General features: G+C 40.9%; 1 protein-coding gene across 1 annotated transcript in view; it reads left to right on the top strand.

Moving 5' to 3' along the window:
- Positions 1–23,557, top strand: part of Stxbp3 (syntaxin binding protein 3) — a 47,182-nt gene that overhangs the window by 9,353 nt on the left and 14,272 nt on the right. Inside the window, exons 2-11 of the mRNA XM_038311467.1 lie at positions 1,953–2,002; positions 2,480–2,561; positions 3,640–3,716; positions 7,720–7,798; positions 8,440–8,540; positions 12,790–12,944; positions 15,906–15,996; positions 18,955–19,079; positions 23,074–23,169; positions 23,294–23,351. Of these exons, the coding sequence (XP_038167395.1) occupies positions 1,953–2,002; positions 2,480–2,561; positions 3,640–3,716; positions 7,720–7,798; positions 8,440–8,540; positions 12,790–12,944; positions 15,906–15,996; positions 18,955–19,079; positions 23,074–23,169; positions 23,294–23,351 (914 nt within the window). The remainder of the gene's footprint in view (positions 1–1,952; positions 2,003–2,479; positions 2,562–3,639; positions 3,717–7,719; positions 7,799–8,439; positions 8,541–12,789; positions 12,945–15,905; positions 15,997–18,954; positions 19,080–23,073; positions 23,170–23,293; positions 23,352–23,557) is intronic.

Raw genomic sequence — 23,557 nt, 5'->3', positions numbered from 1 at the left:
GAACTCACAGAGATCTGCCTGCCTCTGCCTCCCGAGTGCTGGGATTAAAGGCGTGCACCACCACCGCCCGGCAGAGCACGACTTTTGAATACTGCTTTTTCTCGGAACACTTCTAACAGCAAATATGTTATTTTCCTTCTTGCTAACTAGTTCTCCAGCTCTTCACTGCTGATGGGGTATCCTGCCATTCAGTTCAATTCTGACTCTACTCAGGGCCAGCTTTGGCACGGTTAAGGATTCAGACCCATAAGACTGCCCCAGTTCAGATGACAATAGCAAGCAGTTTCCCACACTGCCCGGCTTTGGTGTGCAGTCGGGGCTTCCTAGACTCTGACTTCCCTCTCAGGTTCAGTAACTCGGGCCTTCTAACTCTAGTAAACTACTTCTGTTACCAGGGTTTTTGTTGTTCGGTTGTTCTTTGTTGTTTTTCTAAAGCATTCAAATCCACACCCAGCTGAAGTCTGTTGGTGGAGGTCCAGAAGGGGTTTCCCTCCCTGTGAGCTGGGCGTGTCTCCATTGCTACACATGACTGCGTTCAATGACTCAGAAAGTGGGTGGGTAATGGGAGTTTCATTGTGTAGGTCTTACTGATGAAATCAGTGGCCACTGGTCATTGAACGCAATTTCTAGCCCCTGTTGTCTCCTTAGAAGTCATAGCTTGGTCTTCTGGTGAAGACTGCTTGCTGCTTGCTGCAGCTGAAAGAGTCAGGTCTCCAGCCTGCCATAGATTCTCTGTCACATAAGAAATTTCAAGGACTTTTAGATTTATGCCAGGATCTAGAAAGAACGTATTTTTTTTTGAAAGATGTATTTTTACTTTTAATTATGTGTATGCTTATATGGGTATGCATACAGAAGCATAGTTGTCTGTGGAGGTTAGAGGAGGGCTCAAGTTACAGGTGGATATGAGCCACCCGGTGTGGTGCTGGGAACCGAACTCCAGTCCTCCGCAGGGACAGCACTCGCTCTTAACCGCTCATCTCCCAGCCCCCCCCCCCGATATTTTTTATTATGTCACAGTAACGCTTACTCATTAGAGTGTTAGAATTGTCTTTCTTTAGAAAACATGGTGTCAAAAACTTGGTGGTAAACTTCCAAAAAGTATTTACTGAAGACATATTAATTTAAAAATAGAAAAGTTTAGGGGCCCGGAGAGATAGCGCAGTGGTGAAGAGCACTGGCTCCTCTTCCAGAGGACCCGGGTTCGATTCCCAGCACCCACACAGCAGCTCACAGCTGTCTGTAACTCCGTTTCCAGGAGATCCAACAGTGTCACACAGAAAGGCAAAAGAAACGCCGACATACAAATAAATCTTTAAAAAATAGGAAAGTTTAAACAAATTAAGAGGCATGGTGGTGCTTGTCTATAATCCAAACATTTGGGAGGTAGAGGCTGGAGGGGAATTGGTTCAAGGTCATCCTTGAAAGATGTCAGATGCCCTGAAACCGAAGTTACAGGTGATTATGATCTTTCTGATGTGGATGCTGCCACCCAACCCAGGTCCTCTGTAGCCAGGCGTTCTTAACCACCGAGCCATTTTCCCAGCCCCAGCCTGCATGTATTTTTTAACAGGAAAGTAATTGAGGATGAAAAACGCGTATGCAGATTTGCTTGTCAGATATAATTTACCTTGAGCCAGTGAAGGATCTTCCTATGGGTTATTATTTTTTTTCTTAAGATTTAAGAAAGAAGGAAAACCTAAGTCAGATAATAGTTTCAGAACTATTTTCTGGACATGTTTATACACATGTTTGAAAATCTATCACAGTTTAAATATGCAGGTTAGGTGTTGAATGTGTGGTATTTTTACTTAGAGCTTACTCTGCAGTGTTTCTTTAGCTCCTCCACACATTCCAGGTTGCAGTTGTTCTCAGCCGTTTTGAACCTTTAACACAGTCCTACATTCTAATTGTTGCTGTAGATTACTAACCCTTTTTTTTTTTATTAACAGAAATAAAAACAGCAGTGTTCGATGACTGCCGGAAAGAAGGCGAATGGAAGGTAGGAGTTGTGTAATTTGCTCTTCTGTGGAGGGCGGGCTTCGGAACATTGTACTTAGGGTGTTTCCATAAGGCCATAGGCCTAGAATGTCACTTTCAGACTTCATTGCCTCTGAGCACCTTGGACAAGTCGCCTAACATTTCCCTGTGTCCTTGTCCAGAGGCCGGGGATGGTGATACATCGTACTGTAGTCGCAGATACTAAATGTCTGAACAGTACTTCTTGGCAATAATTCTGTAAATGACAATTACATTTTTGGAAAATTTGGTGTTAATATTAGATATATTTAAAATGAACAAGTGCTGATTCGAAATAGAAATATTTCTATTTCTTTACTTGTATGTAATATTTACATGTATGTGTATTGAGAAAGTAAACCACCAAATTATGCAGCTGAAGAGGAATTACTAAAATCCTGTTTGTTAATTGTTCATTCTTGACAGCAGCTGCTTATGCTCTCTCTTGCTTTGTTTTAAGATAATGCTCCTAGACGAGTTTACCACCAAGCTTCTGTCATCGTGCTGCAAGATGACAGACCTTCTAGAAGAGGGGGTGACTGGTAAGTGTTGCCCTGCTCCTGAAGACTTTAGCCTCCAAGTGTGAGTTCCGAGTGTGAAGGCTTTTGGCTAGTGATACTCCTTCCGAGGATGGTATGTTTTCGTTCTTAGAGCTCTAGCCATACAGACATGTCGGTCCTCAGTTATGAGATGTGGAGGTCAGTCCAGTATTCCTCGGAAATCCTGAATATATAATATTTATGCTTTGATATTTATGAATAAGGTGATTGGTTACCTATTGCATATTCAATTTGCATTTGCTATTACAATAGCATGTTTTTTTAAAAAGGAATAAAAATTTTTACTTTTAAATTTCATCACATTTTGTTGAGTGTGTATGTGTGTGTGTTGTACGTGTGGCGGTCACAGGACAACCTTCAAGAGTCAGTTCTTTCTATCGACTGTGGAGTTCTGGGGACTGAACTCAGGCCATCAGTCAGACTTGGCAGTAGGTACCTTGACTTGCTGAGTCATCTCACTGGCCCCGAGAATTCCTAATGAAGCCGGGTAACTTGTCTAAATCCCTAGAGGCTGCTCTGGTAGAAACTAGAGCGAGACCCATTTGATAAACATGTAGAGTACTGTGGAACCACAGAGTTAATATGCGTACTGGGGGCTTTGATTCTTTTATAGACTGTTGTTTCTTATTGTCCATCCAATGTTAGTAGGAGAGGAGGAGAGAGAGAGAGAGAGAGAGAGAGAGAGAGAGAGAGAGAGAGAGAGAGAGAGAGAGAGAGAGAGAGAGATCACATCAGCCCTAGCAGTAGGTTCCTTTACTTCTGAGCCACCACACCGAGACAAGAATTATTTTACTTTTTGATGCATTTCTTGTTTCTTCTGGCACATTGATGCTTGTTCAGTACTCTGGTACCCACCTGTAAAAGGTCTACTCTGTCCCTCGGATAGTCTCAAAGAAAAGAAGATACCTTTTATTTTTTTTAAAGGATTTATTCATGAAAAAAGGTTCAATATATAAAATGTGTTTCTTTATTATTATTATAAATGTAAAATACAATGAAGTTTATTTTAAAATATCTTAAACTTTGGTTCTATCAAATGACTTTTTTTTGTTGTTATCAGTTGTAGAGAATATTTATAAGAATCGTGAACCTGTCAGACAAATGAAGGCTCTTTATTTTATCTCTCCAACATCAAAAGTGAGTATTTCCAGTCTCGAGAGTGAGGTTTGGGGCTGGGGTGTGCTCTCACATGTGCAAGACCTTGAACTTAAGACTTGTTAATTGATTTTTATTCTGTATGTATGGTAGTGTTTCTGCTTTCTTACGTGTGCACACATGTGTGCAGGTACCCACGGAGGCCGGAAGGGAGTATTAGATCCCCTCTAATGGGGACTTCAGGCAAGCGTCACTGCTGAGCGCCTCTCCTGCCCCCAGCCCTTCGTAGTGACACTCAAACAATGATCAGTTTCTTCACTAAGTAGTAAATATGCCTTAGTAGAAGATTATTTCTATTAACTGCTTTATTTATGAAAGTTTTTCTGTATTATGTTTTATCTGTATTCCTCCTAGTAGAATGTATAAGGAAAGATTTCCTTTCTTCTGTCATAAATAAAAGCAGAATTAATGCTATAAAATGGTAGTTTCTTTTACAGCATTTGAGATTCACATAGCTCCTTATTGACCCTTAATTTTGGAAGAAATGGAAATGTAGACAAATAAGTCTTTTAAAAGATAATTTTAAAAAGACATATTTATCTATATTTTATGTGTATGAGTGTTTTGCCTACATGTATATATGTGCATCATGCATGTGCTTGGTGCCCATGAAAGCCAGAAAAGGGCATCAGATCCCTGGAACTGGAGTTACAGGCCATTGTAAGCCCCTCCCCTCCCCTGTGGTGCTGGGTCCTCATGAAGAACTGTAAGCACTCTTAGCCTCTTGAGCCACCTCCCCATCCTTGAGCAATGCCTTTATCTTATTGATTTTCCTATAGTATACATGTATATATATAGATCTATGTGTGTATATGTGTGTTTTATGTCAAAGAAATTTCTTCAGTTTTTCTTTTGACAAATATGGCTTGACTTGCTTCTTGAGCCAAACTTGAAGTATGGAATTGGATTCATGTTTTTTTTCCATGCAATATCTTCTTGGTTTTTTTGGTTTTTTTTTTTGAGACAAATTCTCACTATGTGTTTTTGACTGGCCTGGAAGTCACTATTTAAAGTGACTTCAGGCTGGTCTCAAACTCATAGACTCCTGGTTCAGCCTCCTAAATGCTAGGGTTACAGGCCTAAGCCACCGTGCCCAGCTCTCTGTAATGTCTGAGAAGGCGTTTTTCCAGCACCTTTTTTCACCCCACTTCTAACTCTTAGATATTAGAGAAGTGAGCGAACAGAAAAACAATGCACAAAAAATACATCTGCATATTGGCTGCTAGGAACACAGTGGGTTTTTTTAAATAATATTTTATAGTTTATCCATGAAGTAATATAGTACAACAAGAAAAAAAATTATGACTAGAAAAAAACGCAACCTAAAAACACCATGTTTAGCTCTGCGTGTGGCTCATGCCTTTAATTCCAGATCTTGGAATGCAGGAGGAGATGGAGCTCTGTGAATTTGGGGCCTACCTGGTCTATAGAGCAAGTTCTAGGCCAGGCAGGGCTGCACAGTAAGACCCTGCCTTAGAAAAGAAGAAACGCATACTGCTTTTCACCTAGCAAATTGTCAGAAGGATTGTGTGTGTGGTCCTGCGCTCTCTCTCACACTCTTAGTTATTCTAGTTATCCACGGTAAGTGAAGCAAAACAACATATACTCTTGTGGTTTTTCGAGACAGGGTTTCCTCTATAGCTTTGGAACCTGTCCTGGAACTAGCTCTTGTAGGCCAGGCTGGACTCGCACTCACAGAGATCTGTCTGCCTCTGCCTCCCGAGTGCTGGGATTAAAGACGTGTTCCACCACAGCCCGGCTCTTAACATACACTCTTTTTTTTTTTTTTAAATATTTATTTATTTATTATGTATACAACATTCTGTCTGTGTGTATGCCTGCAGGCCAGAAGAGGGCACCAGACCCCATTATAGATGGTTGTGAGCCACCATGTGGTTGCTGGGAATTGAACTCAGGACCTTTGGAAGAGCAGGCAATGCTCTTAACCTCTGAGCCATCTCTCCAGCCCTTAACATACACTCTTATACTGATAGTAAGACTCTCTGTATAAGGAACTGGGTTCGTCATTTTCAAGATGTTTTTTAAAATATTTTTTAAATATTCAGTAAGGAATATTTAAATGGTTAAATTAAGATGATAGAAATAAATTGATTAAATTCTGAGAATTGATAAATTGTATAAAAGACCATGTGGTCATTAAAAATAAGATTTATATAGATTTAATTACTTGGAAATTAATGTTCAGTGACAAAAGAATGCACAATTACATATTCAGTAAAGTAGCAATTTAGAGAAGGCAGTACCTGACATGGCTCCAGTACTACCCACAACCAACTCCACATCTCTTCTCACCTTGAATGGGTGGCCTGCAAGTCTTTATAGGCCTCTGGGCAGGTGAGCGAGGCCTCGGAGTCTTTGGGAGCACTGTGAAGATTGTGAAATTTGCTTCCCGGGGCTGGGAGAGCCAGAGACCCGGGTCAGGGTTCCCAGGTGAGAATCATAGACAGACTCCAGGAGGTTGGCTGGAGAGGAGGCAAGGGAGGTGAGCTGGTACCAGGAGGGCCTTAGTAGTTTGTGTCCTTGGCTTTGGTGGTTTGCCCTTGGGAAGGAAAACGTCTTTGCCTTCCTGCTCCTATGGAAGTGGCAGTATTTAGGATAGTCCCAGAGTTGAGCCTAATTCATTCCTGAGGAGGTCCAGTGAGATGAAGAGAACATCCAGCTAGGGACATCAGTGCTTGAGGAGTTTGCTGTCGTGAACAGGAAAGTAGCACAGCGTGGAGAGACCCACGCAGTTTCTGAAGCCCAGAGGAGGATTGCTGGTTTAAACAGCTGGTGGAAGGAAAGGGTGCTCCCCAGAAATTTGAATTAGTGGTCTCTAAGATCAAAATGGATACCTGTAAGGCAAAAGGAAAAGCTAATCATCAGAGACTTAGACCTGTGTAGTGTTACAGAGAGGTAGTTTTGCAAGAGAAGAAGCATCAGATGGAAGGGAGAGAGCATTAATTTGTTGTTTTCATTTTCCCATTCAAATCATTATCATTTTTTTAAAGAATTTAATGATAAAATGGTAGTTTCTTTGTAGAATCTGTGGTTCACAAAGCAGTTGGTCTATAATTTTCAAGGAGCAGATAAACAGGTCTAACAGTGGGAGCAGGGGCTGTCTCTGACTCCTTTGCTGGCTTTGGGGACCCTACTAATACTGGGTCACCTTCCCCAGCCTTAACACAGGGAGAAGTGCTTAGTCTTACTGCAACTTGATATGCCATGTTTTGTTGATACCCATGCGAGGCCTGACCTTTTCTGAACAGAAAGGAAGGAGAAGTGGATTGGGGATGGGGCAGAAGGGAGGTGGGGGGGAGGGATGAGAAACTGCCTTCAGGATGTAAAATAAGTATATTTTTTAAATTTACTTTTATTTTACATACATGTATGTTTTGCCTGCATGTATGTCTACATACCACATGTGTTCATGGGTGCCTGCAGATCTAGAAAAAGGCATCAAATACCCTGGCACTGGGGATAAGGACAGCTGGGAGCTCTGCTCAGGTGCTCTACAAAAGCAGTCTCTCCAGCCCCGCTTCTCTCTCTCTTTCCGTCTGTCACATTACGGCATCACCTGCTCCCTTCCTCCTTGAGGCGCCCACCACACTCGCGGTCTCAGCAGTTTTAGTTTTCAGCTCTTCCGCAGTGATCGGTCTTGGTGATCGCACAGTCGGGTGCCACTGCCAGTGCCTTGATCTGTTGTCATCCAGTAATCTTACCCTCTGTTGTGTGTGTCCTAGACAGCCTCTTTGCGCATAACACGATTCATGTATTCATGTCACCTTCTCGCGTGTGACCTTATTCTGTGGTCTTAGCTGACACTGACTGAGAAGTGGTCAGCTTTAAAAATCCGTTCGCAGGTTAGACTTTTAGCCAGTAAGGGGTTATTTTATTGAGATATAATAAACTTGGTTACTTCAAAGCTAGCATATTGAAATTAGTATTTAATAAAATATGTGTTAACATCTCACTTCTTTTTAAGTCTGTAGATTGTTTCTTGCGAGATTTTGGAAGTAAATCTGAGAACAAATATAAAGCCGCGTATCTGTACTTCACTGACTGTAAGTGCCTTACCTCGTCGTTCAACGTCCTGTTAGCCTTAGAGTCTCTGCTTTGTAGTTAAGGTGTATGAGCATTAGGAATCTTAACCAAAATTCAAATTATCAGAAAGCAGCCTGTTGGAAGGTACCAAAGAAAATACTTGTTTGGCATATTTTATTGGAAAAAAATCTACCATATTTTCCCCATTGAGTGTGTGTGTGTGTGTGTGTGTATGGAATATATATATATACATGGAATATATATATACATGGAAAGCGGAAGAGAGGACAGAAGTCTCGAGACATTTATGTTTTATGTTCTGTTATGTGACTATATGTAAACAAGAAGTCTGAAGCCGAGTGGTGCTGGCACATGCCTTTAATTCCAACACTTGGGAGGCAGGGGCAGGAGGATCTCTGAGTTCAAGGCCAGCCTAGTCTACAGAGCAGTTCCAGGACAGCCAGGGCTACACAGAGAAACCTTGTCTTGAAAAACAACAACAAAAGAAGCCTGTTACTTCCCTGTCTGTGTCGTGCCTTGTATTGACTGTCTGTCTGCAGGGCAGTCTGCTCTATAAATCCAGCTGCTGTGCATAAGACTATGATTGCATGTTAGGATGATTTATTCAAAAGGTTTATGGATTTGTGCTTCCCCCCCGCAGTTTGCCCTGACAGCCTCTTTAACAAGATTAAGGCATCTTGCTCCAAGTCAATAAGAAGATGTAAAGAAATAAACATTTCATTTATCCCACATGAGTCTCAGGTACTGGTAATTTTTATTTTATTTTTTTATATTTATTTATTTATTATGTACACAATATTCTGTTTGTGTATATGCCTGCAGGCCAGAAGAGGGCACCAGACCTCATTACAGGTGAGCCACCATGTGGTTGCTGGGAATTGAACTCAGGACCTTTGGAAGAGCAGGCAATGCTCTTAACCACTGAGCCATCTCTCCAGCTCCTAATTTTTATTTTTTAATTTTTGCTCATAATGGATTTTCAGAATTAGTTTTATAAGCTTGTTGCTATATCGAGATCTGAGAATGTTTGATGTATTTATTTGGTGTTGGTAAATGTTGTGCCTAATCTACAAATAAATGAAGAAATATGAACAAATATTGGAATACAACATTAATAATGAAAAGAGGGGCTTAAATTTCTTATCTGGTACCACATGCCATGTCTGTTAAGATTCATCACCAGTCATTAGATTATGAAATTCAGATTTTTCTTTAGCTTTTATAATCCTTTATGATATTTAAACAAAACTTTTAAATAAATATTTGATACCATATAACTGTGAAATAAAGACTGTTCATTTGTTTTATATTTGACACAGTTAACAAGCTTGGTTAATGATGGTAATGAGGATAATAATAGTCACCAATAGAGTATTTACTGTCAAATCATTTTCTTGGTTGCTTTCCATAAATTTAGTCATTTCAGCTTTTCACCAGTTCTGCAGATACTTCTATTCCCATGTTTTGTCTCGTGGGTTTTTTTGTTTTGTTTTTGTTTTTTTAAGAGAAGGCCTCATTATGTAGCCAAAGCTGTCCTGGAACTCACTATGTAGACCAGGATGGCCAGGAACTCATAGAGAGTCACTTACCTCTGCCTCCTGAGTGCTGGGATTAAAGGCGTGTACCCATGCCTGGCTTTCTATACCCATTTTAAAGGCTGGAAATTTAGGAGGTTAAAAACTTACCCCGCAGCCAGTGAGTAGACAGGCGTTCTACTCAGTTCTCTGTTTAGATTTTAGATTACGTAGAGGACTATTTGAGATCTTTGCAACTGCCAGGTCAGTATTGGGAATAGAAAGATCCTAGAGACAGCGTTCCTCCTTCAGCTTTGCTAGTATGACAAACCCTGCAGTCCACATATAAGATTTTAAGACTCTATATAAGTTTTCTTAAAATTCATCCTTTAATACAATATATAAGTGTAGTGTAGGATGAAACTAGGCTTCCTGAAGTCATGTGTGCTATAAACAGTAGTGTAGAAAATGCTGTGGGTATTTCCAGAACATTACTTCCCAAAAGATAATAAATAGGTTTAGCCCCAGAATTCTTTCAAATCCTATGGTTGCTGTGTTTGCAGGAAGGAATTTTATAGCAACGTGACTTAAGTTGATGGCTTATGGCAAAAAATATCTGTGCATAGAAAGAAGACCCCTGAGGAAGTTTACTACCAGTCTATGAAATATGATCATTAAGGTCCTCTTTGTGTATTTTTTCCATGTTTTCTCTCCTAATTTACTTCCTTGATATACATCTTATGAGAATTTACTTACAAAAATTATTTTGAGGTAGTGTCTGATTGTACCTAATAAGTAGTAGGATTAGAAATGTCCAGTACCATGCCTGGCTTTACCTAATAAGTTTAGTTGCTATGGAAAAATTGTGATGAGACTAAAAACATATTGGAAATACATGTGACATACTGAAATGCTCTAAGCTAGGAACAGAGGCTCATCTGAGATGTAATCATAATGTTATTTCAGGGCAGGTGTCATAGTGCATGCCTCAGATACCAGCACTGAGGAGGCAAAGGCAATAGGATCCCAAGGCCAGCCTGGTCCACAGAGAGAGACTATCCCAACTAGAGATGGCTAGATTCAAGGCAGTTCTGTGAAGTGATGAGCTAATAGCTAGTTTAGTCTCATTCGAGAACAATGACAGCAATACAAAGTATTCAAAAGTTGTATCAGTTAGGATTAGGTTGAACTAAGTAGGAAAATACAAGCTTTCAGTGGCCAAAATAGTGTGAAAATGTCCTCCTTTCTGTATAAAAAGCCAGGAAATGGGCTTTATAACACTTACACAGCCTAGAGAATTGTCGGAAGCCTATTCTCTTATTATTCCCTTCATGAGCCAGAAGACTATAAAATTATTATATTCTTATTTGAGGTAGCAGGATAACAGGGTATATAATAAGTAGAGCACAATAAAATAAGAACCTTCATTTATACTGTATTTGCTAAAATTTAGTTCCATGACTACGCTAAGCACATGGGAAGCTGAAAATGTCTTTGATTGGCGTGTCTAACTGTGCTTCCCAGTGAACTGGAGTCGTCCCTGTAAAGTAAGGACATACATATGTCACAGTCAGCCACAAAAGGAATATTTACTAGGAGACTAGGGAAACATTTGAAAAATAAATACAGTTTTTCATGGTAGCAGTTAAGAGGCACATTCTACAAGGTAAGAATGACTTGAATTTTGCAAAAATGCAGAAGCAGAAATAGGTGGGGACAGCAGGAATCTGGGTCACAAGGAGTGTGGGTATAGTAGATAGGTCTTTCCGTAAGCTGGCTGTGAGTGTAGTCTGCAGGAGGCTCCAGCATCCTCAAGATAGTAGTATGGATGAGGAAGCTTTGGCCCAATCCTCAAGTCTTTAAGGAAAAGTGGAGTCTTGGACGTCACTATGAAGTCATTGTGATTGGCTGGGGTTTTATTTAACATCTTCTGTATTCTGGGACCTAAGCTGAAGAAAACAATGGAGATATGACTAGGAAAAGAAAAAAAAATGTCACTATAGTGACAGCCGCTGGGTGGTGGTAGCACACGCTTTTAATCCCAGCACTCGGGAGGCAGAGGCAAGCAGATCTTTGTAAGTTCGAGGCCAGCCTGGCCTACAAGAGCTAGTTCCAGGACAGGCTCCAAAGCTACAGAGAAACCCTGTCTCGAAAAAAACAACAACAACAACAACAAAAAAAAAAACCCAAAAAAATGTTGAAGCCAAACAATTGCTTTTGTTACTAGTCATTTTTGTTGTTGGGGATCAAGTCCAGGGCCTTGAACATGCCAGACAAGCATTCCACCACTAAGCTATTTAATCCCATCACACTCGTGTACACACACACACACACACACACACACACACACACACACGAGTGGTTCTTAGAGCTTCTTGCATGATACCTGTCTGTTCTAACATTCCATAGTCAAGACATCAGTGGGTGGGAAATACGTTCCTATAGGGCAGTGTTCTCAATCTCCCTAATGCTGCAACCCTTTAATACAGTTCTCGTGGTAACCACAACCATAACATTATTTTTGCCACGTAAGTGTAATTTTGCTACTGTTATGAAAAGTAATCTAAATACCTGTGTTTTCCAGTGGTCATAGGCAACCCTTGTGAAAGGGTCATTCAACCCCCCCACCAAAGGTTGGGAGCAGCTGCCATGGAGAGCAGTCTTTGAGGCACAGATACGGGATAGTGACATTTCTAACAAGTACAACTACCTGCTACAGTGGGATCGTATGCTATGCGGTGACAGTTCATGCGCAGAGTGCCTGTTGGTTGGTAGTTAACACAGCCGCTGAGCCTTTGAGAGCAGAGACCCTGGGTTGGCACAGCTGAACTTCAGTCTATGGTCAGGCTGCTGCTGTTGGTAGTTGATAATGTTCAGAGAGTAAAGAAAGGAAAAGCAAGGAAGTTTATTCATAACTTGTTACATAACCTATATTTGTTTTCTATCTGTTCCTACACCCAATGCCTTATCTACGTGAGAGGGATTACTCTCACTAATTTTGAAAACCCCAAACTTAGGTTACTGAACTCTCAACTCCTCTCTGCCCATCCCTCAAATAACACAGTAATGGGCTGCTAGCCCGGTTCTTTGATAACTTTCATCTGAGATTTCATTGTATTTATGTTAAGTCTTATCTTTCACAGTGACTTATGATTTGGGGAAGAAAATCTTTTAAGGATGTGATTCTGAACTAGGTTAAGATTTCTTAATTTTCTTTCTGCCAGGCATTAGATATTTTCAGTTTGATACCTCCTACTTCAGACTCCTTTTTCTGTTGCACAGGTTGTAAAACGCAGTCAGTACAATCTGTGTTTGAAACAAGAATTGAAGGCGTGAGGCAGAATAAAGAATAAAGAGAGCTGCCGGGAGTCAGCCTGCGAGCGCTCGTCCTCCCACTTCCCGCCACAGCTCTGTTTTCTTTGGACTCTGTAGTCAAGGCTCTAGACTGACAGTCTAACTTTTCTGACCTACCTTAGGTTTATACTCTTGACGTGCCAGACGCCTTCTATTACTGTTACAGTCCAGACCCTAGTAACGCCGGCAGGAAGGAGGCCGTCATGGCGGCGATGGCTGAGCAGATAGTGACGGTGTGTGCCACTCTGGATGAGAACCCTGGCGTGCGGTATAAGAGGTAAGGCTCGAGTGTGCGTGTTGTATCGCTTTGCAGAGTAGCGCTCCCTTGTGTGGTCTCCAGGCTCTGCGTAAAGAAAACTGAGAGTTGAGGCTTCAGATCGCCCAGTAACTCACAGCCTCTGTAGCTGAGCCTCAGAACTTAGGTTTGCTTTTGTTTACTTATAGAAAGTTTTGTTTGTTTGATCAGTTTATGGACTGCTTCAAGGGTTGTTTTATTGGCTGTAATCTTGGCATTTAATAATCTATCGTTACATTTACACCAGATTTAAATGGCTGTGTTATCTGAACACTTGTTTACAGTACCTAAGCATTTGTAGTATTTGTTCCCAGTGGGCATTTTAAATACATTTTAGAATTTTTTAAAAAAGGCAAAGTTCAACTTTTATACTACATACCTTTATTTACTTTTTTCTTGATAAAAACAAAGTTTGGTATAAAGTGCATTCATTTTCTGTATCAGGTTTGTGAGTTCATTTCAGTATGAACAGTATGAACCCTCATGTGAAGAACAGCTCTGCAGTATCCCACAGCCCCCTGGTTCCCCTGGCCACCTCCCCTCTCCCTCCCCAGAGCAAACTGCTGCTCACCGTTGAGGTGCGGCTTAGTTTTGCCTCATTTTGAACTGCTATAGATGAGGTCATAGGATTTTATCTGTTTCATAGTGTTTTGTTCAATGTTACTTTCTAAGAGACAGCATTGTGTGTGTTGTCGGTCACTTGGGTTGTAATCCTGGGTCTGCTGCCGGCTGTGTTTAATCTGGTTTTAGAATGTATAGTTATAAAATGGGAATGATGGCAATGGCCTTCTCATGGGGTTGCTAGAATGAAAGCCGTTCACCTGTAAATTCCTAAGAAAGGCAATGCCTCCACTCCACTGCTGCGTGTAGCAAGTGTGCCATTGACTTCCCGAGCAGGTTCTGTGTCTCAACAGTGGCCTCTGTCCAGTTGACTGGTAAACTGTTTAATTGCACATTTATGCATTGCTGCATGCTTCATCACTCTTAATGTAGGCATTTTAAAATCCGCCGTTGGTAGCTGGCAAGATGACTCAGCAGGTAAAGGGCTTGCTACCAAGGGTCTGATACTCTGAGTTTGAGCCACAGGACCTCCCTGGTGGAAGAAGGGAACTGATTGTCACAAGCTGTCCTCTGACCTCTATACCTGCACTACTCCATGCTAGAGTCCACAAGTAAACGAATGTAGAAAACAGTAAAATCCACTGCTAGTAGATCAGTAGAGCAGTATAATAAATCTCTTTAACTCAGACATCACCAAACAAGCTTTTTACGTTGGGAATTAGGAAACCTATAAATAATATGCTAATGATAATCTGGGCCTAGTGGGACTAAGCCAAGTGGTTTGGTCTTCCCGGAGTTTAGTGTCTTAAGCTTCTACTGTTGATGGTTGGTTAGACTCAGAAAAGTGAGTGAACATAAGCCTTTATAATCTAGTAGTTTGTTTACAGATATGCTTTGATTAGCTTTAAAATTTCTGGGGCTGGGAGACAGCTGCATTGGTAAACTACTAGTTGTGCAGATCCCAGTAGTCACACAGAGGCTGGTCACATGTCTCCTGCGCCCGTCTAGCTGAGAGGGTAAGTTCCAGGTTCAGTGAGAGACCCTGTCCCCTCTGGCCTCCACACACACACATCATAAATACACAAATTCTACCTGTTCTTTAACAGAATACTCCTTTATGCTATAGAAACTTTTGAGGTAAATTCTAAAATAAAATGACTTTTTTTAAAAAAAATTTTCAGCAAAAATATAAAAATCACTCTTTGTGCCTTTATTTTTAAAACCAAAAGATTCTTAAACACCTTTAAAAGCCTCATGAGAGCCCTTCCCCATTTTGCAGGTTAGTGTGCTGGCTGAAGAGCTTTTCCAACATTTTTCTTGTAGGTTTAGAAAATATACTAATACCACTAATCATGAAGTTACAATTTAAAGAGTGATGCTTCATTCTTATTTTTATTATTAAATATTTAGTTACTTTTGTTTATATGAATGTGTTTGTGCCTGCATGAATTTATGTGCACCACATGTGTACAGCTGCCCTAGAGGCCGGAAGAGGAACAGGAGTAAGAGGCTCTAGGAACAAAAACTAGGCTCCCTGCAAGAACATTAAGTGTGTTAAACCACCGAGCCGTATCTCCACCCACAGAGCATACAAGGTTTTAATCTGTAACTGTCTTAGAAAACAGTAAGAGAGGATGTGAGGAAACGGCACGTGCTACTGGGGGAGAATTGTCACTTCTTTGGAATTTGGGTTTGTTTGTTTGGGTTTTTTTGTTTTGTTTTTTTATTTATTATTATTTATTTGGTTTTTTGTTTTGTTTTTTGATTTGTTGTTGTTGTTTTTGGGTTTCTCTGTAGCTTTTGGGGCCTGTTCTGGAACTCGCTTTTTTTTTTTTTTTTTTTTTTTTTAGACCAGGCTGGTCTCGAACTCACAGAGATCTGCCTGCCTTTGCCTTCCACGTACTGGGATTAAAGGCGTGCGCCACCGCCGCCCGGCTTTTGGAAAGCAGTTTGGTAACATTTAGAATGCATATACCCTATGGTCCAGGATTCTTACCTTCATTTGCAGTGCACCTAGAGAAATGTGTACGTGGAGAAATGTGCCAGGCATGTTTGTTTCTGTGTAGTTTATAATGGTATGAAATTGAGAATGATTTCAGTGTCCCTCCACTTTCAGGGGAATGAATATATAGACTCCAGTGTAGTGATAGGAGGGATACGGGAATGGCATCTTTATATTTAATATTTACTACTCCTACATATTAAAATTTCTGAAGCACATGCTAAGGCTATGGCATATGTGACATGTTTGATAGTTTTCTATGTTTGTAAATGTTTGCATTTTATAAACAAAGTTGTAAAGTCTTCTTTTAGAATTTACCTTTATAATATTGTAAAGTATGTCCTGAAAGATAATTGTTAAAACATTTTTTCCATTTCTAGTAAACCTCTAGATAACGCCAGTAAGCTTGCACAAATGGTTGAGAAAAAGCTTGAAGATTACTACAAGACGGACGAGAAAGGCCTGATAAAGGTAACTAAGCAGCAAGCAGCAGCTCTGCGGAAGCTCTGCTGCTTCCCTGACCAGAGCAGCCTGTGCTCATCAGTTTTCTAGTGCTGATTTGGGGATCACTAAGATGGATCTTCAGTTCTGACTTGAGAGTCCTCAGCGGAAACTTTAGTAGATCGTGTGGTTTGACAGTTCTGTCTTGAGGGAGGCTGGAGGCTTTGAAGTCAGCAGTGTGTCCACATCTTGGCTCTGCCATTTAATGAATAATTATTTTAATTAAGGCATCTTTGAACTAAATTTTTGCCTCGATAAAGTGGAACTAATAATGCCTATTTTTAAGCTAATGAAAGGATTAGATGAGTTAAATTGTATGAAGTCTTTAGAATAATGCCTTCCACTGAGTTAGTATTTAATAAAGGCTGGGATTCCTGCTATTACTAGCTCTGCAGTGAATGATAACGTGTGCCTTGCTTGGTTGGTATGAAAATTAGATGAGGTAACATCTAAGTATTTTGTACATGTAAGAGGAATACATAGCCACTTTTGTTATTGTCTGCTTAAAACAATGTAATGTAATCAAAGCCTAAAGTTGGAACCTAGGGAATGCCAGCATGTAGGCGTGGCTAGAGAAGGAAGAGCTTGAGGAAGGAGATGGACGAGTGGTGTCAGAGGCTGGGAAGCCACAGAATAGCTAGAGCATAAAGGCAGGAACTGCCCTAGTCAGAAGAGGAGAAGGCCAAGGACAGTGATTGGCCGTGCTGTGCAGTGGGCGGCTTGAGAGGAATGCACAGAATACAGTGCAGCACAGGCTGGAACTTATCTTACTCTAAACCTGGCTCAGAGGGTATCCTGCAGGAGGAGGCCCTGAGCTTCAAGAATGACTAGAGCATAATAAAGATAGTAATACCTTACTGCAAGAGTAACAGAGTTCTTTGGGTGGAGACAAAAAAGGATAAAATTCAGTGTTAAACATGAATGGAAGATGTCAATTTAGAAGTTACGCTGGTTACTTGAAAAGTTAGTGGCTCTGGGCATAGAGGTCTAGTGAAAGCTGTGATTCTACAAGGGTGGAGTGGCTTAATAACCATGGTAGGCAGTGATGAAAGTGTTTGTTATGGCAAGGAAGTATAGTGGATGTCTCTTTAGTCCCATAGAGGTTCAGTGGGAAAAAGGCAGATGCTCACTCTCTCCTTCCCTCTCCTTTTACTCTCTCTCCTGGAGAACTGCACATCCTTCAGGTGGCACCGTCCTTTATTCAAGCACCTATGAGGCTTACCTTGCTTTGAAATCTTTCTTGGTTCTTCAAGCCAAGTGATACCATGGTCTTTCAAATATTTCTATAAATGCCCAGGATTGCCTTTTCGTTTGTGTGTTTCTGCAAACTCTCAGCTCAAGTATGTTGTATTTCATTGTAAATACATTTAACCTTCACAACAGTCTCCCAAGGGAGAGGTCCTGCCATTTTATATAATTTTTACCAAGTGAATACTAATGTAAGAAAGATTGAGAAACTTAATCGAGGTCACACAAGAAACCAATCAGCTGAACTCCGCCCCATATTGGGTCCCACAGTAATTCTCACTGCCCTACTGCTTCACCTTTATCGGGAGAGGCGGTGATTCACACGTCTTCTCAAGTCTAGCTACGTGATTTACCTGTCTGCTCTGTGCAAATACATAGGAAATGTTGTCTGAATTGTAGCTAGTTACCTCTTACTTATGTCTTTGACTAATAAGCTAAAGAGTTAGCTACTTCTAGGAGTGGAGTACGAACCAGGATTGGTACCACAGGGCTGTAATCCCAGTTACTCTGGAGACTAAGGAAGATCAAAGTTCAGGGCCTGCCTGTGGTACAAAGTGAGCTCAAAATCAGAAGTGAATAATAGCTTAGGGGGAGAGCACCTGCCTAGCATGAAAGTCTGGGTTTGGGTCTCACTACCACACTCCTCACCCTCTCCAAAGAGAGAACTGGAGAAGATTCAAACAAACATTAGCAGTGGAATTTCAAACACTGCTCCTCGCCCACTGTTTAGTGGTTGATATTGTTTTTGAATTAATGTTAACAGGGTTTTTTATTACAATTTATAGTCTTGGTTGTCATTAATATAATCTCTACTTTTTTGTTTTGTTTTTGCTTTGTTTTTTTCAAGACAGGATTTCTCTGTGTAGTCCTGGCTGCCTTGGAACTCACTCTGTAGATCAGGCTGGCTTTGAACTCACAGAGATCCTCCTGCCTCTGCCTCCCAAGTGCTGGAATTAAAGGCATGTGCTACCACTGCCTGGCTAATGTAATCTCTACTCTTAAAATAGCTAATTTAATGCTGAACATTAATGGCCTCTTTGTCATGTGGATATGATAATGTCTGTCTCAAGGGCACCATAAGAACTGTGAGGTGGTATCTCTGTGAAATAAAATATGCCTTTCTTGACTAGCAAATATCTAACACAAAGAACTCAGGTAGTAGCTGCTGTTCACAGTTTGTGTCAGCCTTATCATTTGTAGAACTGAATGCACGAGAAGCTAACTTCGGCCAGGTGTTGTAGTAGTGTTTGTCTGTAGGCGCAGCATAGGGGAAACTGAGGAAGGATGGGGAGTCCAAAACTAGCCTGGCTTAGCCACATAGTGAGATCCCATCCTAGAGAAAGAGAAAAGGAAGAAGGAGTATTTAGGGAAAGGTAGATGTTACTTCTTCAAAGAAAATTAGGGAGTCTTAAATTGATGTATATAGCCTCAATCTGATTATGAAAATGTTAGTTGCATAGCCTTGTTTTTCCCTACTGTGCACTCATGCTTTTGTTTGTTGTAATATAATTTCACATCTTAGGACATTCATTTGTTTTGTTGTGTTGTTATGTTTTTGTTGAGGGACAAGATTAAACTTTTATTAGATACCAAAATGATTATTAAAAGTTTTAAATATTAAAAATGTGTTCACATAAAGATACTGAAATTTCTCAAGATACTTTTATCTTGTTATTCTAGGGTAAAACTCATTCCCAGCTCTTAATAATTGACCGTGGCTTTGATCCTGTGTCCACTGTCCTGCATGAACTGACCTTTCAGGCAATGGCATATGATCTACTACCAATTGAGAATGATACATACAAGCAAGTATAACTGGAAGGGCTTTAAAGGGCTTGTAGACAGACTATCTGATGAAACCTGAAAGACCTGCAACCTGTTTATCCAGAGACCTTCTCTCTCTCTCCCTCTCCTGTAACTGTAACCTGACAAGATGTTCACTTTGTAAGCTAATGTGCAGCTTGCTTCAGAGCTTTGAAATGGATTTGCCTCCTTACCTGTTCTACAGTGGAGGTGCTATTCAACAAGTTGGCAGGGGTTTTCACTCATTCAGAGTAATGTCAGGCTCATTATTATCATATTTCTTTTTTTAATTTACTTTTATTTTGTGTACTTGATGTTTCACCTACATGTATGTCTGCATGAGGGTGTCGGATCCCTGTATCTGGAGTTACAGACAATGGTGAGCTGCCATGTGGGTGCTGGGAATTGAGCCCAGGTCCTCTGGGAGAGCAGCCAGTGCTCTTAACTGCTGAGTCATCTCTCCAGCTTCCCATTATTATATTTCATGTGTGTTATATTGAAAATGAGTAGGCTGTGTTAATTCTAAATCATATACCCAAAAGTGTTTTGTCGATGTAATTTATTTTAAGACACCCAAAACCCAGTATAACGCTGCTGAGAATGGGCACAGTTTTACTGTTTCCATAGTTACTGATGTAATCTCTAAGCAAGGATATTAGGACAAGTGAGTGACATGAGACAGCTCTTCTCAAGAAGCCATTTTACTTCTCATCACTTAATTTACACGTATACAAACACACTCACTGTGCTTTATGATACCATGATATCTAAATCCAAGTAGTAATTTTTCAGACAAGATTTGCTGAATGTTTCTAGCATTTGCAAACGTTTAGCAGAAAAATCATGAATTTGATGCTAGCCTGGGGTGCATGGCAGGTTTAAAGCCAGACAGATTTACTACTTGAACACAACAGTAATTTTTTTATGAAATTTTGTTTATATTAATTTAGTAGAACTGGATCCAGTGGTTCAGACCTATAATCCAGCTGCTTAGATGGCTTAAGGAGGTTTAGGCAGGAGAGTCACGTGTTCAAGGCTAGCCTAGGCAGTGTAGTAGGCCCCTTACACAAAAAAAATTTTTTTTATTCCTTTAAATAAGTAAATAAAGAGGACTTAGTTATTGAGCACTTGCCTAGTGTATATGGGGCCGTACATTAAATCCATTGAACCACAAAGATAATTAGTAGTAGTTTTATTAAAATACTGCAACTTTTGATAATTATGATACTTTGCAATTTTCTTAAATTGTGTATTTTCTATTGTGTTTTTATTTGCATTCCAGTTAAATCCTAATTTTTTTTCTGTCTTGTTTATATCAATTTTAGCCAGGAAATCAACAGAGCCATTATCTACACTCCTGTTACTCTATAGGTCTCCAAGCTGCATTGTTCAGTAGATTTGAAAAGAATCTACTATCAGACAATAGAGAATTTTGTTCTAGACTTGCCAGAAGTTTAGAGAGTACTGACCTAGTATTAAAATATGCTCTTTCCAGATTTGCTGGCAAACAAAGGCAGGTTTAATTGCTTGGGGGAAAGAAGGCAGTTAGTTTTCACAAAGAGCGATACCCTCTTTCTCCAAGCCCCAGAAGTTGAGAGAGAAGACTGATGTGGGAGTATAAACTACCCGTGCTCCGTCGGTCTTTACATGGGCATGACTTCTTATTGAAAATAGTATTGTAGTATTTGCTCTGTGTGTGTGTGTGTGTGTGTGTGCTCGTGCACATGTGCATACACGTGAGCACAAGCACACACATGCCTCAGCATGCATGTGGAGTTCTGAGGACAGTTATGCAGAGTGGGTTCTCTCCTTCCTTCGTGGGTCCCAGTGGTCGACCCCAAAACTTCAGCCTGCCATGCTTCTACTGCGAGTACTTTCATCCACTGAGCCAGCCCAGAACCTCTACCCCTCTGTCGCTAAATCCAAAAGTCTGGTCTCACTGCTTCCTTCTTAACCCCTGCTTCCTAGGGTTGGAATGTTCTAGTGCTCAGTTTGTGGACTCTTTATATACTTTTGGAAGCACAGTTAGTCTCAAGGTTTGTCTGTCATTGGCGAGCCTTCTGCTTTAACTTCAGATTCACACCAACTCCCTAGTGAATATCTTTATTTGTAATGGCTGGTGAGCATCTTCAGTGTGTATGTCCACACCTGAGTTGCTGGTAGCCCCCTTGAAAGTGCACAGTGCTCCCCATAGTAAATGCAGCTCCTATCTCATAGCTACTTCCTCAGGCCCAAATTTCAGTCGTGGCCAGTCAAGTTCAAAAACACTCAATTCAATAGTAAATCTTTATAACTACATTTTAAAGAAAGACCCAGTTTTCCAGCTTGCTTATGACACCAGACTCAGCCTGAAGCTCACGATGTTAGCCCTCTGACCTCCCCATCGCTGTCTTCCTGCAGACTTCTCACTGACCTCTCATGCTCTGCTTCTGTCTTCGGGCCCCGCCCCCGTCAGCTTTTCCCAACTCGGAGAAGGAGAATCTTAGTAAGAGTCAGGTCAGCACGCCTCACTTCACTCAGAACCTTTAAATGGCTTCCCATTATCCTCAGAGAAAAAGGAAAAGTAGGTACAGCAGTCCCCAAGCCACACATTACCTGTGTCCCCCCATTTTAGTTTGATTTGACTGCCTGTTCTTCACCCCTGTGTTCAACACACTGTGGAGGGACTCCCCTCCCTGCTAATCTCCATCACATATATCCTCCCAAGGTCTCATTATGTACACCAGGCTGGCCTTGAACTCTCAGAGGTCCAAGTGCCTCTGTCTACCAAGTGCTGGAATTAAAGGCATGTGTCACCCTGCCTGGCCTCCATCACAAGTTTTGCTGGAACCAGCAATTTTTCTGCTTACTCAGACTGTACTTTCCATCGTAGAGACTGTAACTGTACTCTAATGGACTATTGTGTCTTGGAGTGTTGCCCTCACGCTACTGGTTTGCTTATAAGCCACTTAATGGCAAAGGTATTACATAAGTTCACACTGGTATTTTGCATAACAAAGGACTTCCATCCTTAGGTTAGCCTTGTAATTAAACACAGCCATTTATCTTTGGGTATCTCAGACCACATTGTTTTGTAAATGAAGCCTATAATTTTGGGGTTATAGAAACTACTGTATTTATATAACAGAAATCAACATGTATTGCCCATAGTTCAGAACTAAGAAAATGCTATGTAGTCCCTATCTGCACGAGGAAATTGACATTCCCAAGGACAGCTGAGTCTTTCCTACCTCCACAAGGAAAAGGGTATCTGCATTAAAAAAGGAAATTACGTTGAGGAACTCAGTTAAAAAAGCCAATATCGTGGTCCCGTGAACCTCCTGAATTGCTACTTACTCCAGTAGATCTTGGTAAAGCTGTCACAATATTTTTACAGCCATATTAGTTTTCCTCATTTCTTTCTATTCTTTAAAGGAGATGTGACTTTAGGCCTGGTTAGGAGCGAAGCTGCAGATGCTGTGTTTGTGACTCTACACAAACACTGAGCAGGCTAACTAGCGCGACGGCTCTTGACAGGTGTGTGGTGGCTGCGCTGTGGATCGCTAGCGTATCATGATGATTTTAAGTGATTAAAGACGCAGCTGCTTGTGTATTCAGCTTTGCTGCTTGATTGGTCTTTGTAGTCTTTGTATTTGAGACCGGGTCTCCTGTGACCCAGGCTGGCCCTGAACACCGTTGTTGGGGTGACCTTGACTCCGGTCCTTCTAACTCTGCCTTCCAAGTGCCAGTCCACCTAGCTGCTTCTGTTCTTAAAGCTCACTGTGGGATATTGAATTTTTGCTTTGTAAGATGGCATTCTGCCAAGACTATAAACCTAACATTTGAGATGAAAAAGATGTTTTTCCTAAATTTCTATTAGAAGGGTTCTAATCTGCTTTAGGTTTTGACCCCCTTAAGTAACAGGCTGAGTCTACTTTTCAGTGCTATTGTTTAGAAAAATGTTTTTTCTACTTACTGAGGAAGATATTCCAAAAATGTTCTCCCCGGCCTATTTAGATACAGAACCGACGGGAAGGACAAGGAGGCAGTTCTCGAAGAGGACGACGACCTGTGGGTCCGGGTCCGGCACCGGCACATCGCGCTTGTGTTGGAGTATGTGAGCCTGTTCTAACTTTGTTCTGTAGTTTTTAGGTACTAAATTATTAAAGTCTATTTTATAACTTTAAAAGAGTTTTGTAAAAAAGTAACTTAGAAAATTCTCTAATATATCTGACAGGGAAATTCCAAAACTTATGAAGGAAATTTCATCAACAAAGAAAGCTACAGAGGGGAAGGTAAGATGATAGCAAAGGTGCATTTTGACTTTAAAGACAAAGTCTCATGAGTTGAACTCAGGTTGATGGCAAACTCACTGTGTAGCTGGGCATGACCTTGAACAGGAGGTCCTGCTCCATCACTCAGGTGCTAGGATTGCAGTTGTGTGCTGCACAGGTCACTTCATAATTGTGTGTTGGGGGGTATATCTGCTTGTTTGTGTCTG

This window comes from Arvicola amphibius, chromosome 14 (assembly GCF_903992535.2).
Source record: "Arvicola amphibius chromosome 14, mArvAmp1.2, whole genome shotgun sequence".
Taxonomy (NCBI): Eukaryota; Metazoa; Chordata; class Mammalia; order Rodentia; family Cricetidae; genus Arvicola; species Arvicola amphibius.
Note: the sequence above shows the minus strand (reverse complement) of the source record. Positions and strands in the feature narration are given on the sequence as shown.